The sequence below is a fragment of the Pollicipes pollicipes genome, unplaced genomic scaffold (assembly GCF_011947565.3).
Source record: "Pollicipes pollicipes isolate AB1234 unplaced genomic scaffold, Ppol_2.1 Scaffold_5724;HRSCAF=6776_pilon_pilon_pilon, whole genome shotgun sequence".
NCBI classification, from domain to species: Eukaryota; Metazoa; Arthropoda; class Thecostraca; order Pollicipedomorpha; family Pollicipedidae; genus Pollicipes; species Pollicipes pollicipes.
Window position 1 is genome coordinate 30,720,536 of NW_023596746.1, and position 15,530 is coordinate 30,736,065.

Genomic DNA, 15,530 nt, shown 5'->3' on the forward strand with positions numbered 1-15,530 from the left:
TGCTTAACTGCACTAAGAAGAAAACGATAATAATAGGCATAATATATATATATATATATATATATATATATATATATATATATGGATAGATAGATAGATAGATATAAACGACAATAATAAGTCACGTACCTGTTAGATCTTGGAGAAGACAAAACTCGGTTGGCGCATTTTCCACACGCTTGCGCTGGGCCAATGGTTTTATTACACATGCACACACCTGTCAGCATACACCATGCGGCTCGTAACCGGAAAGGCAAGCCGCTAAGACACCGATGAGCAATAGAGTGGCAAGCGTCCTTTATGCATTGTGTTCAAGCTTCTGGGAGCCAAGCAGAGTTTGTAGACGAGGCTGGCGACTGGTGGCTGGCGGTATTTATACATTTTTGAAAGGATTGCGAGTAAAGGATCATTCGGTAAAAAGGGTTTACATTCTGTAACGCGACAACTTTGGCAGAAATGGATATGCCGATTATTTCAATTAATTCCATAAACCGCAAAAGAAATGGCGGAAGGAATGGCACCTTACTTGATGGTAGCCAAAGTCGATATCAACGTATCAACGCGTAAAGGGTTATGTCTCGGAAAATGCACTCAGGCGAAGATCTCCCCCCCCCCCCCCCCGTTTGCCCATCACGAAAACACGCACGAGGGTGACTGTTTACGGGCAGTACGACTCGCACAATTGCGCACGCTCTCGCCGTCACGAGAGAAAACGCCAAACCGGTGGCGGAGTGATGAGCGCAGACATCCCAGATCAAACTGGGCGAGTTAATATCAGTTTTGAAACCTCGGCGTGAGTGGCCAGGCGGTGCGTGAACATCTCACGCCATACGCCTGCGTGGTCAAGTCACGCATGGCCCAGGAATACCAGGCTGAGCACTCGGTTTGACTTTCACACGCTTCTCATCACCAAAGCTCACATCTTATCAGCCCTTCAGCAGGCACCGCGCGGTGCGCACTAGTGGCAAGCCAGCAACAATCATCATCATCACGCATCGACCCTACAATACCTCGCACGTAAACGGACTGCCACTCGCACCGACATCTCGATATATAAATCCGGAAGACTTAAATCTACCAAAAAACAACACTCCAAGGGAAGAACACCATTACAAATGGTAACACGAAACCGATCGTGAAATATCGCACGCGGTGCGGCGACTCGCCACTGCCCTCTGCCGGCCGCGCCTCTGACTGACGGTACGAGCGCGGGGCGCGGCGCGGCGCTCGTGGCCGGGACCGCCCCCGCCCCGGGGGCACCGGTCCGCTCCCACCGCTGCGAACCGCGCCGCCGGCGACCCCCGCTCCTGGATTCAGCGGGCGCTGTATCACATCCACGGACGAGTCCTACACCGCCGCTGCTGCGCCGGCCAGCCTTAACAAGCGTCTCGGGCGCTCGCCGTCCAGCGCCGGCCGCCGCTCGGCGCTCGCTCGCCGCCACTGCGCCACGTCTGCCTCACTGCCAGTTGGAGACGTACATGGCGCGCCGCTGCTGGAAGGAGGGCGGCAGCCGACCGTGGATCGGGTTCCAGTTGGGCATCCGACTGTACGGCGAGTCGACCTTCTCCATCTCTGGAATGTACGGCATGCGTGTGCTTACCCTGTCAACGGAGCAGGACAAACATTTTGCATTTACGGTTAGCGAAAGAGGATGAAGCGTGTTTGAGCATAATGGCGTGTTAGCTGAGGTATAACAGGAGAACTCAATGAAACTTTGAAACTCCAATGAAACAATGAAACTCCAACTGACCTCGATGAGGTCAACTGGATGATTTCATACAGCACAGCCCCCGTCACAATGGAATGAATCCCGCAGCTAAATGTGTTTGAATTATTTACGAACAATCGTACATAAATTTTGCATTAGCTCGGTACGCAATGCTTCGCATACCCTGATTCAACAGAAACCGACGTTATTTTTTATGCTCAATACGGGTCTGAAAAAGCATCGAGACAGCTCAGCAGAAAAGGTGAACAACTTGGTGTAAAATTTGACGAATCTAGTGTTGGGAAACTAGCTTAGTGGGCCTTAAAATTCTAACTGCAGGCAGGCACATGGCGTTTTCAGCGGCAGGATTTTTATATTAGTACTTCAAATCTTCGAGAACACGTAGAGCAGAAATTATATTAACCATCTTTTCGTATATCACAGGTTATGAGTTAAGTTCTCGGCCAATTTGTCTTAAAAAGCCTATAAATTACATTACACCCAATCAAAAAAGAAAACGGTGGCCCCGATGCTTTAGCTGGTGATTCGAATGTAAAAGTAGCCATTGAGAGGAACGTTAGCGAATGTCTGAGAGCCCCAGCCAAAACGGATCTAAGATGCCAGGCCGCATATATGAACACCAAATTATTCGGTTACTGACGTTGATCTGCCGACAAGCCTTGAAAGCAGCTTAACCCATTGTTCCTAAAGCGGTATTCACGGCCAAGTACCGTAAATGTAACTGTGTCATCACTAATACAGTCAAAGGAACGTTACTTATGTCATCTGGGGCCAACCGTCATCAAAACGTCACTCGCTGTAAATGCCATAATCATTATCATCAGCTCAAGCCATCGGTGATCTAACAAGAACAAGTGCCCAATGAGAAAACCTAAGTGCCTTTCTAACATAGCCCAACCCCGCACCCCGACGGCGAGCATGAAACACTTGTCAATCGACCCATCCCGGCCGCCCGTAGCGTCACGTACCTCTGGGTCGGTGCGTCCGTCAAAAGCGTGTCAAGGTCGTGTCACTGTCCGTCCAGCAGGCAATCCAAAGCGTCCGTCACGCGCAGCCTGTCTGTGCAGTGGTCGGTGGACCCGTGCCAGCTCTCACCGACGCGGCTTAGGCGGCGCGCACGAGTACGCGGCGGGATGCATTTTAAACGGTGCAACTTCACCAGCCAGTCGGAGCGGTGTTCTTTGTACAGTGTTTCATCGGCGTCAATATGTACGTCACGGTTAATTCAGAAGTGCTTGTAGCGGGATGAGGTTGACTGACGACAGAGGACAGCCTCTAAAATGTCTCCAAAAGCTTGTGGCGTATAACACAGCTTGCTATTAGCGCTGGCGCATGCACTATAGACGTGGACATCGATATTTGATATGTATGTACAACTTTTTTCACCACAAAACCTCCGTAATCGACCGAGTTGGGCTTCATAACCGTCACCCTTCAAACCGCATCCATCCAACCATCACTCAAGTCAGGCCACATCACACGCGAATCAGGTCAGGTCAGGTCACGTAGGTCGGGTCAGGTCAGGTCAGGTCGGGTGGGGACAAGCCGGCCAAGCCGCACGTGCGGGGTTTGCACGTTAGCTAATGGCTTACCTAGCCAGGAAGGCAAAACCGAGCGCGGAATGGGTCGGATCAAGGCTATCTATTTGACGGGCCCTCCGTGCTGGTGTCTGAAATAGAGCTCCCATTCCCGGTCGACAGCTGCCGGGGCAGAGACAGAGGAAGGCGCGTCAGCGTTATCCACAAGCCACGTGCACAGATCTAGCCGGGAGGAACAGGCACATAGGGATACAGCGAAATAGAGCAGGCATACAGAGCGCATGAGAGAGAAGAATGGCCAGAGAGAGCTACTGGGTAAAGAAAAGTATAGAACACAGAAGAAAGTATGGGGCTCAGGTCCTAACCCAGTTTGCCTTTTAGCTACTGTTACACTATTGCTTAACCAGCTGTTGCTTAACAAGCATGAAAACTTGAAAGAAACCGAAAGTAGTATGCTCAAGAGAAATTCAAACTAAACATAGTCGGATAATACTATTACACCACGAAGTGGAAGTTGTGTTATCCGCGATAACTATACCGCCAACATGCCATGGCTAACGCTCATCTCATATCATGCAAATTGAGCACAAAATATCATTAAATTAAATCGAAATAGTGACATTACCCGACTGTGACTAGTGACAGAAGCCAGGAGAATCCATAGCGAGACTGCGAATTAGGTTGTTTATGTTTGATGCAGCCTTATAATGCTCAAATCTATGGATATATTTGTCTAGATCTAAGCACCTCTAGCTATCGTTTCTCAAACTCACCCTGGTGCAAGGCCATGGGCTGAACGAAATTCATCGGGTTTTGTATTTGTGACATCCGATGGATGTTAGGCATGGACACATACTGCATGCGTCCTGTATGGGCGAGAGCACAGGTTAGTTCGGTGCCGGCCACAGACGACAATGAAGAACAACACGGAACACAGCACGTCAGAGCAGCGTGAGGAGGCTTCACGCCAGTGCGAGGAGCCACTGAGGGAGACCAAGAGCTGCCCGAAGCCCTCCCCATGACCCACACAGCAACGGCCAAGTACCACCGCCCAGCGTGCATGAGCCTAGCACTGCTCTCTGGTCATGCGTGGGGTGACCCAGACGAAGGACGGCGCGGCAGTGGGGAGGGGGGCGGCAGGTGGTGCCCCGGCTTACTCCCCACACGACCAGGCGAACAACGACGCTGTTTTATCGACTTGTACACCAGAGTGGCCGAGGTTGTGGGCCCCGGGCGCTCGAAATGTTCGGGGTTGGCCTAACGAACTTGACTCGTCACACTGATAAGTTGTCATAATCGTCGTAGGCTCACAACTGCTGGCTGCACCGACCCAAATACGTGGATCTACCACGCGGTTAATTGTAGTCAGTGGCCTTATAGCGCTCACAGCTAGTGCTTATATGATGTGGTCAACAACGGAGTTGTTAAGCGCGGTCAATAACTTTTTATAGCACAGTCCATACCTACACTGATATGCATATGTGCATTGCCAGGCGCACAGCTGACGTCACCAGAAGTGAGGCACGTGACGTAGCGGCAAAACGGGCAAACACACAATATGTTACATGTTAATACCGCGGGTTCAGCCCGTCCTTTCCAAAAGCGTAATAGCCTTTTGCGGGTCCTTAGCGCTTAAATAAATACAGATTTATTTAAAAGGCCGTGCTTTCGTTGAAAGCACGTCTCCGCTACCGTATGCACTTACCCATGCCGCTCTCGTAGCTCCGGCTGTGCCACATGGCTGGGTGTGGCATGGGCACACCGCCATGGGGGCCCGCCATGTAGGCGCGCGGGTCCTCCCTGCCGTGCTTGGACTTGGCGAAGTTGGGGATGCGAGCCTGGAATCCGCCGTAGTACAGCTCATCTGGAACAGAAGAGCCGGCTTCGTAACGGTTCTGCCGTGGCTTGTAACACACACTGCGTGACACTACTCTGTGGCGACCTCGCCTCCTGGGGCCTGCTTCTCGTGCCGCTGTGAAAAGGGCTGTGCGAGGCACGCTAAGCACGCCTCGGTCCGGATCTGTTCATAGATCCGGACAGGGCTGTGCCTGGCTGTCACAGTTGCCGCACAGCTGGCACGTGATGCAAGCTGGCTGACGCTGCCGGCCTCCACTGACCACACGGTTCCCACGGCACCTGCTGTAGCGCGGCCTTCAGGCGACCGTAGCCCGCAGCTGCGGCTGTTCATGCAATCATCTTAACTAAATCACCAGGTCTGCATCGCGTCATAGAATGCGGTGAAGCGGGTCCTAACCTACATAGCTGGTGACGAAACATCGGCGGTTTCACGTATATGCCGGACAGGATGAAGTAACGGTGTCCCTCTAGCGTCACCCCCTCATTCAACCCCCCCCCCCCCTTACCCCGGGTCACTCCTCACGCCTTTCGTGGAGGCACCAGCTTCACATCCGACCAGCGCTCTGTCGTCACGACTGTCAAATTTTATCACCATGCTGTCGGGGTACTCGCTGTCTGCTCTCGATGTTCACATCAGGCGACGAGCTTGTGGCTTCGCAGCCGATGACCTTTACACTTTAACCGACAGCTTGCATAAGCTTTTTCCCTTTCTATTGCTTGCATAAGCTTCTTCCCATTCCATTGCAAAGTTTTAGAGCCAAGGGTCCACTGCTCTTCCCCTCACCCGGTCTTGTGACCCCCAGCTCTAGTTGGGGCGGAAGCTCTGCGCCAGCACGGGACTCGCCCCCCGCCCCCCCCCCCTCCGGCGCTGGGTCTCTGCTATGAGTTTGCAGGCCTTGATATTGCGAGTGCTGAAATTTGCATGTAAAGAGCCTGCAAATTACTTACAATAAAGTTATTCAGATAAGTAGAAGAGGCGGGGATTTGTTTTGAACCGTAGTCTGTTCCGAGGAGCTTGTCTGAATAGAAAAACAGTGAAAAACATGGGCAGAATGCCTCGACATTGCAGCTCGCGGCTTTCAAAGCTGTTATTGCTACTCTTTCTGCTATGTGTGCGGTGGGTGGGACGACCGTATCTCGATATATTTTGGGTCGCTTACTCATGGTTGCTGAAGATGTGTTCTTGAAGCCTCCCAAAAAATAGAGGTTGTTTTCAATGTCATCGAAGTATATTTTGTCGGGCCTTCTCGGCAGCTAGGTTCTGTTTCGTATCGTCATACCGTTAAACACAAACCAGTTCCCTTCCATCTGGCGGTCGTCTCTCCAGTGCAAACCACCATTCATTTATTTTGATTCTGCATGGGAACTGGTGGTATTTTTAATTTCCCGCTCTTTTTCGCTGCCAAAGAAACATGCGCCATATTGCTCATGCAGCCTCATGGTGCATATGCCAAATGCAATCCTAGCGGTCAACCTAGGGTCTACTAATCCTCAGTCTCAAGCCTCTTCCTGAACTCATGCATTTCCCCCGTCTGGAGCCAAACTACCACCCAAGCCACTGCTCGGGCGGGGGTTCGAGGGCCCCCGCTTGGGTGTTAAGCCCGTGCCCCGCCGCACCCTTGGACCACTCCCCGCCGCCGGCCACCCCGGGCCTGCTCTGGGAGTGGCCGGCGCGTGCCGCGCCCGTCCGGAGCCCGCCCAGCGGCCGGCCAGCGGCCGGCCAGCGGCAGCCGCCCCACCGCACTCCAGTGAAAGTAAAACAGGTTCTGGACGAGGCGCGCCGCCCAAAAACGGCCGCACTCCGGCCACGCGTGACGTCACATGCGCTTATCTCGCGACAATCCGGCCATCGGACGCAGCGCAGCAATCCGGGAAACTGGCCGGGACTTTCGGAGTGCACGCGCTGTTGTGTTGGCGTGCCCCTCGGCGAGCGAGCTGCGGCCTCTGCCTGGGGGTGGGGGGGGGGGGGGGGGATTATCCAGCTCGGGCACAAGGCCCCGCTGAGTCCACGCTTGTTTACGAGCTGGTGCTGCGGCTGGCATAACGCCAACTGGTGGGACGGCGACTCTTGCACGACATGGTGAGCGAGAATGGGAGAGGACAAAGAGCTGGGCTTTAGAGATGGTTGTTCGTCACAAACAAGTTACCCTGTTCACAGTGATTTGATTGCAGTTTTGTAAACTACAGATTATGATGGCTAACACCCAGTACTGTACTGCTCTGTATGAGTTAGATGGGGCTAGGATGACTAAAGGAAGCGCTGAATTATTATCTAAAACATAAGTCAATGAATAACTGTATAAGTGTTTTGCTATCAAAACCATACATTTACATCACAGCGTCAAATCCGAATCATAGTTCGGTTTTAGTTCGCGAGCATCCGGTTAATTGAGAGCTTTACCAGTAAGAGCTACTGAGCGGTTGAGCTGCCGCCGTATGGGCTGCTGAGCTGCTGCTGTAAGAACTACTGAGCTGCTGAGCTGCTGCTGTAAGAGCTACTGAGCTGCTGAGCTGCCGCTGTAAGAGCTACTGAGCTGCTGAGCTGCTGCTGTAAGAGCTTCTGAGCCCTGATCAGAAGACGCAAAAATGTCTGTGCACTTTATCAAAAAGCGAAACAAAGGTGTTTGCATAAACGCGAGGATGGAGACATGCACTGTAAAAGCTGGTCCTGTGTCGTCTTCCGAAGAACGTTGCTTAACCGCACAGCGACATCCCGAGGTGATTAAGTGACCTGTTTCTGACCACCAACCCGGAGGTTTCGTTTCCTGTCCCGGCGGGATCAGCGCGTCTGGTGTTCGCGAACAAGGAGAAAGAACGATTAGTGCCCGGTGGGACAGTCATCCACCACCGACCACCTCGGAAAGCACGCTGTGGTCACCGGGAGGCACGGAGCACGGGGACAGCCAGCACTCGGCGATGCGTCAGCGCGCGCGGTGACGGGGGTCACCGATCGACCTTGCCAACGGCACGGCACTGGTTTACCCCGGCTGAAACAGATTCCGCCCGAGCACGCCACGCCACACCACGCCCCCCCCCCCCCCCCGCCCCCGCTTCCTCCGCGCGGATCTGCTGACTCATGCGGCCGCGTTCGATCGGCCAGACAAGTGCGTACCGGCCACCGGCGGTGCACGACAAAGGAACGGGCTCTGGTGGGACGCAGAACACGGGACTTACCGCCCTTCTTCCTGTCCTTTTTGTTTTTACTCCGCGACGACTGAAGTCGGGCCCGCAGGCCGCCGACGCCACCGTTCTGGGCCGGCTCCGCGTCGTCTGTGTCTTCGCCATACTCCGCCTGCAAACCGGGCATGAAGTCACGCATCTGTCTTCGTCACACGAAGGAGGAACACATAAGCGCGGATGCAGATGTATCAAGGATCACATCATCTGTGGAGCGCAAAGTTGACCCATTTTACCCCGATTAATGATCAGTCGGGACCACCACGTATTGCGCATGCGTGAGCGACGACCAGTCTGCCCGTCATACCACCCTTCGCCAGGTCTGTCTGGCTGACACCTGCCATGCTTTGACACCTGCGCCAGCCGTTCCATCCGGCAGCAAAAACACACGCCGCGTCTCCGCCAGTCATCTGTGTAAAAAGTGGCCCGTTCTCATCAATATGTAGCGGCACGCCGGACCCGACCTGACCACGACCGGTTTCTGCTTTCGCCGAAAGAGCCCCACTCGCTAGTGACCACAATGTTGCTGGCGCGGGTCCTTGCGCCACCGGCGGCCGTCGTTAGTGGGCTCCCGGCGCCGGGACGCGCAGCCGTCCCCGCATCAGAGGCACGGCGGACGACACCACCGCGCGCGCTGGACACACAGAGAGCCACGCCGCGACCGCCGCCGACGCCGACGCGGCGAGCACGCCAGCTGCCGCTCTCCTTGACGGGCAGCTCGGCGAGAGGCTCTGTTTGCGGGCTGAGCCCGACGCGGCCATGTGCCGTGTAAAAGTAGCCCGGCCCGGATTCGGCGGCCAGGCTGGTAACGGGTGGCGTCGTGGCCACTTTCCCTTCACCGACTGTCGGGGCGGGGACGGGCACAGCTGGGGCCGGGACGGGCGCTGACGGAAAGAGAGCGAGCGCAGCAGAAGCCAGCCGCAGGACGGCGCAGCTGACAGGCAGCAATGCCACATTTTACGATCAGTGTTAACTGACCGCATTATGTGCCGCTTTCACGACCCCTGACGGAGGTTCCTCAAAGTGGTGGTCGTGTAGCGAAAACAAAAACTATGTCCGCAAGTTTTTCTTCACGGGAAAATTTTCCACATGGGCAGTTGTAGCTATCAGGCACCACACATGCTGCGTGGCTGGCGGGACCGCAGGACATGGTTTCATGGTCATGCTCTTTTACCGACAAAGGCTTGCCGATTCCTTCCGTCGGCAGACAGGATTCACGGTCAATCCATGATGCGTGGATCAAGTCAGTCGATGCCACGACATGCCGGATGGTTATCGCGCGGGATCGCAGGTCGCAGGAGCAACGACTGCCGCGGGAGTTGGCCTGCGATGTCGGAGGATATCCATCCAAAGGACGACTGGATCAGCCGACTGTGGCGGCGAGCTGCCCGGACTGGGCGATGGGCCAGCTACCGCAGACCGGTCTGCACTCGGTGCCGGCTGAAGCATGCGTCCAGGCGGCGAGAACGCGTCCCGCCGCCCTGGCCCGACAACGTGTCTCCGCGTTCGATTTACGCCGAGGTCTGCCGGACTACGCCCCGGTGACTTGCGCCGTCCCCTCATGCCGTGCTGAGCGCTATTACCCAGGAGAGCAATAGTCGGCTATTTAATCGTTGGGTCGGTTCAAGTCCCATGACTAATGTCATTGTCCCTGTAGTCTGCCAGGGAGGAGTCCAATGATCTTCCATGGCGAACTGTTGGGATGACACCGAGCTGTATCCGCGTGGTCACAGACTAGCACACGTAGCCGCAGGGCTTGAAGGTTAATATTGTCTTGTATGTGCCTGTGGTCTGGTCACATGTGCTCCATGACGAGTGACATTGTCCCCGTAGTCTGCCAGGGAGGAGTCCCGTGATCTTCCAAGATGAAGTGTTGGTATAACACCAAACTAGATAAATGGCTGCAATACATTGTGTAAATGTCCACTCCACCCTAGAAAATTACAGGGTGATTTTCGTTTGCACTGTGATTGATCGCGGCTGATGACGCTGCACTTGGATCAGCAGTCGAGTGAAGCATAAACACAATTCCGCAGGGAGAAAGCGCATGCTTCCTGCACAGCTTCTCTGGTTCACGTCGCCCCTGCGGTCTCCCTGACCTCTGCTCCCGGCAACTCACGTTATCCCTGCGGCTGGGTCGGTCCGTGTCCCTGGGCGGGAGTTTGGGCGGCCTCTCGGAGCGTCCCTGCTTGCCGGAGGAGCCGGAGCTGCCGCCCGAGCCGGCCAAGCTGTACGGATCCTCGTCTGGGATCGGGATCCGGCTCCGCGAACCCGCCGGAGCCGACACAGCCGGCGGTATCGAGGCTGGAAGAAACCGTACTGTTGGCGGGCGGACGTGACTGGTCGTCGGTGTCGACCTGACAGGGTGTTATGGCTCGAACCCGGCTGGTAACGGCTAAGATTAATGGCGACGCGGCCGAGAACAGCACGCGCAACGCAAAAACACCGTGTTTGAATGCCATTATCTCCGGATATGTGAATAAATCAAGCCGGAGGATGGAAAAGGCGGCGCCGAGTGAGTAAGCACTGTTGGGTATCCAGGTGGTACTTTCCGGCCCACGGCGATGAACGGCCGGCTAGGCTACAGCTTAGTTAATTCATTCCCATCTGTAAGCAGTCAAATCTGCCCGAATTATAGCCTATTTTTAAAAATCGATCGACGAAGGCCTCAGGCATGGCCCGGTAAAGCCAGCCATAATGTGGCTCATTTGATTAGCATGATGGCACCTCGCTGCTGAAGCCAGCTGGATGGATCTGCCGCACCTGGCATCAGCTTGCCCTTGAGCATGTCAAGCGCAACGATGTTGATGATGAGCACCCAGCAGGGGCAGTTGAGGAGGTCGTCGTCGTTCTTGACGAACGCCAGCGAGGTCATGCACTGGTTCTCGAGCCGGGTACGGTCCGGGTACTGCCTCTTCAGCTCTCGGTTCACGTTCTGGTGGAACTTCTTCAGGTCGAACAGCTGTCGAGCAGGGCACGGCGCGTAAGACGAGTATCAAGGCCACCCGAGAGGGCAGGGGACGCGCGACTCGGCGCCTGCGTCCGCACACAAACCGCGAACGCCTGGTACAAGAATCTGGCAATGAAGAGCTGGCGCGTGGGTTACAATGGCATAAGCCTGCACTGTGGGCTGATATGCGAACAAGGTAAGCCTGTTTCAATGACGTTAACAGTAAGTCCTTACCCTGACCTTTTGGGTGCCGGATTTAGACTCCTGGGAGCTTAATGCCAGACATGTTTTCAGGGTATAGGCCAACTTTGAAGCCCCGTTTAAGCTTGGAGGCGCTCTATCAGTTATCGTAAGCCGCACTTGGCCAGACAATTCATGACATGTTATCACTGGGAGCCTGTCATTGCCGTGTCGCCAGTCCCAAAGTGAGGTGCTCACGCTCCTCAGCGCCATCCGGACCGGGCCGGCGGGCGTAATCGGTCACCGGATCGCCTGAGTCGGAGGACTCTCCGTGTCCAGCCACGCGAGGCTCGCGGGACTAAATTCGGAACACAGCGGAGACCCGTGGTCGGCCGCCTCCGAATCCGCGCGGTCACGTCCGAGGCGGGGCTCCCTGCTCCCTTTATCCCGCCTTGTCTGAGGCGAGACGCCCCTGGCACGGCCGACCATTTTTTGTGCGGCGATCAGGGAGTGCGTTTACGGTGTTTCCAGCTTTGCCGGCCGCTTTGGGGTCAATCAAGCGGCGGTGGACAATGGGAGTGGTGTCGGCGGCTTCCGGCAGGGTGGGGGGCCGGCAAAAAATCCCCCACCAGCGGTGATAATGAGACGGTGCGGGCCTTGAAAAAGAGACTAGGCATCGATCACGCCGGCTCTTTCCGTCGGACAAGTCATTCCGCTTGGATGATAGCCGGGTAGATGGCCTTCTTGAGTGCATCAGCGCTAGAGTCCAAAGCCAGTCCAAAGCTAGTGCCAGTGCCAGTGAGTCCAAAGCCAGCTCAGGGGCAAGAAAGGGCTTTCAGCCAACATCGGTGATTGAGAAGGACTTTCGCTTGTCCCCAGATACGGAATATGACCTTAAGCTGTCAGTGATAGCTGAGGCCGGGCCACCGCAGAAATGAGACAAAACTCTCCTATGGCCGTGATGATTGGAGAAGACCCTGACCTGTCTGTTCTATCGCGGTGCTTGGGCTGCTTGCCAGGGCCGGTGAGCAGCAAACTCGTCCTTGTGGGATGAGTTTGAGGATATCCAGAACAGGCTCATACCGAACATAAAACCTTTTCCCCATCTCACCGTAGATAAAGTCACTGAATTAACAAAACTCAGAGTACACGTCATCCTTACTCGGCATTTGAAAATTGCCCTAAAAACTGGGATTGAACCTGTCTGGTGCACTTTTACAACTGTATGAACGGAATGCACATGTCCTTCGAGGCCTACAAGAAATACGTGAGGAGTTGAGACCAACAGCCAGGATTGCCTCCTCCAGCTGGTGTCTCAGTGCCGCCTCGAATCCTCACAACTCACCGCCAGACCCTTGTTGGCCTCCAGCGCCGCCTGCGGCAGTTTGAGGATGTCGGAGCCCACGGCGTTTTCGCCGTTGGCGTACCGGACGTACACATTGGACTTGGCCAGTCGCTTCACCATCAGGTTTCCTTCGTTGTCCATCTTCACTTTCACGCCCTGGGAGGAGAGAGCCTTGTTAAAGCGTCTCTGTGTTAGTTCTTCCAATAGTCGAAAGGCTAGAGTCACACTTCCAGCATCAACAGCGTCAGGTTTCTTACGTACCATCGCAATTTTGACATTCGAATGCCTTTTGTGATCAGACAGTTTACATAACCTAAATTACAGCTAAATGCGACATTTCCAGGCAAGTGACGGGTCTTTTATTGGTCCACAACTGACCCCCACAGACAACACTGAAGGTCAGCAGCAGAGCGTGTGACCCTTCACATCCGCGTCCGGCGCATTTCAAGACAGCTCCTCGGCCCACAGCCAACAGAGCGGACCGCACTTACCCCTCCGATGTACCGCTTAGCCTCCTCGACCTTGGGGTCCCGCAGTGGGTTGTCGAAGCCGCACAAACCGATCCTGGAGGGGCGACAGACACGCACGCGTCAGCGGCATGTTGACACCGGGCGCGGCGCCGCCGGCCGCTCCCACGCCGGCCGCCGCGGCGCGGTGGCGAAACGGCGCCGCCCGTCTCCGGTCGCTGCGCGTCTGGTTGCCAAACGCATACGGCAGGCCCACGCGAGGCGACGGCGGCGGCGGCGGCGGCAACGGCGAGGAAAGTGTGGCCGAGTGGCTTGACACGCGCGCCGCGTTCACGCTCTCGCACGCCGCCGCGCGGCCGCCTGTCAGCGGGCGATGCCAGGCACGGGACGCCGCGCGACAGGACGCGGTGCGAGCGGCGGCCGTCACTGCGGGCACGCTCCCCCGTCCGATAGAATACGCGTTCGTGTGCTGCGTGAGTTGTCGGGTAGATTGCCGCCTAGTTTGCGGGCGGTGAAATGTGTAACTGACCGGTTATTTGAACCTTGCATGCGCGTGTAGTGCCGAAGAATGCAGCCATGGTAGGACAGGCGTTCATCAGAACCAGGTTGCAGTGTCAGGGGAGCCAGGTGGGCAGTGCCAGAACACGGTGTTACGTCACCGGGCGCGGCGTGCTCTCCTGTCGCCGCGCCTCCTGACGTATTTAATGACTACGTTTCAGCCTTTAGATGGGTAATTTTCCGAAGCGTCCCAGTACTGTCCTTGGGAGCCCACTCAGTACTTAAAAAGTGATGCAAGAAATGCATCAACCATACAGGACAAGAGCGCGTACAATTTTCTTGTCGGTCACGCTGACACAGGTATTTTAAACAGCAAAGACCTATGTAGCTGCGGAGGAAGTCCCTTATTTCACAACGTATGACACACTCGGATGAGTGTATGGGACAGCACGGCGTGACGATCTTTTGGGTAGCACAGATCCTTTGGTAGCACAGTCAGTAGCACCGTGATAGTCAAATGAAATATGCATTGGCATGACGTCATGTAAATTGTCTGGAGCATGAGGTACAATGGCCATGTCGTGGATGATCTGTAAAGCCAAGCAGCCGCCAGTCCACATCGTCGATTTGATGGTCTTCCGTCAAAGCCTCACGCAACACAATCTAATAATGTAGGCGAAGAAAATAATTCATTAATTCAGCAATATGCATGTCAATTTCTTGTGTCAAATTGGTGTGTAACGGTTCACTTATACTTCAGGAAAACAGATCACATTGTATTTCTTCTTAAATGCCCATATCTATCTGCGCCCATAAGAATTCTAACAGCACCGATAAGTTGTTCAGTGAGCAGCATTCCCCCACCCACCGTGACATATGTGCTGGAATCAGTTTCCAACAGTTTAGAATGTGACAGCGAGAATTCCGGCTACCGCGACCCTCAACCACGCCAACCCAGCAGGAGGCCGACCACAGCGAGACGCGCAGTAGCCGCGAACCCATGATGACTCCACCGCGGCCTAATCAGCTCGCCGATCAGGCCGATACATAAATCAGCGGCCGAGCAGCGGTCCGCCCGGCCTGATTGTTCTGGCGCGCTCCTCTCCTGGGCGGCATGCGCCCGGGGGCTCGGGCGGGCCGGCCGCTACAAAAACCGGCCGACGCCGGGCGACCTTCGGCACCCGGGGAACCTTGCCGCGGGACAGACGGGCGGGGCTGAGGGCCACACCGCCCCCCACCGTCCGCTGCCCGCGGAGCCGGGAGCGACGGCGGGATGCCACGCGAGGCGGCGAGGCCGGCCTCCTCCCATGACAGGGAGGACACGGCTGGCAGGCGGGGACGGGCAGGGGAGGGGTCTGAGCTGGACGAGGGTGAGAGGACCTGAGGTGGGGCGTAAGGTGGCCGGGTCGTACAGCCGACGCACAATAGATGCGACTGCCATGGACGGGCATGTCGCAGCTCGGGTGGGAGGCTCCGGTGACCTTTGTGAGGGCGCCCTCTACCTCCCGCCACCTTGGTTACCGGGCAGTGTCAGACTGGTCGACCTTCGCCCTACCGTGGGGGGCATTGTCGGGAGCAGACGTGCCCGATTAGGAAGATGAACAGATGGCCGTCGAGGCTAAACGGCCCCACGCCACGGCGTCGCCGACATCCACCCAGACGTTCTAGCAACGCCAGCCATTGGCTCTTGCTGCGCCACTCTGGCATGACCCTGAATGTAAGGCAACATCCGAACCAGGATCAGATCCATCCCAGACTCAGTCTCACACAGCGATTCAATCATTGAGCT

The 15,530-nt window shown here is 55.6% G+C and overlaps 1 protein-coding gene across 4 annotated transcripts in view; it reads right to left on the reverse strand.

Moving 5' to 3' along the window:
- Positions 1 to 611: 611 nt before the first annotated feature.
- Positions 612 to 15,530, reverse strand: part of LOC119102625 (uncharacterized) — a 49,348-nt gene continuing 34,429 nt past the window's right edge. For 2 of the 4 annotated variants that reach the window (XM_037226073.1, XM_037226069.1), the window contains exons 4-11: positions 13,268 to 13,340; positions 12,777 to 12,932; positions 11,065 to 11,263; positions 10,421 to 10,605; positions 8,299 to 8,416; positions 4,973 to 5,131; positions 4,041 to 4,133; positions 612 to 1,572 (exon numbers count right to left, since the gene is read on the reverse strand). In XM_037226073.1, the coding sequence (XP_037081968.1) occupies positions 1,457 to 1,572; positions 4,041 to 4,133; positions 4,973 to 5,131; positions 8,299 to 8,416; positions 10,421 to 10,605; positions 11,065 to 11,263; positions 12,777 to 12,932; positions 13,268 to 13,340 (1,099 nt within the window). In that variant the 3' untranslated portion in view covers positions 612 to 1,456. Of the gene's footprint in view, positions 1,573 to 3,321; positions 3,430 to 4,040; positions 4,134 to 4,972; positions 5,132 to 8,298; positions 8,417 to 10,420; positions 10,606 to 11,064; positions 11,264 to 12,776; positions 12,933 to 13,267; positions 13,341 to 15,530 lie in introns of all 4 variants that reach the window. The other 2 variants (XM_037226070.1, XM_037226072.1) reach the window with 2 other exon arrangements.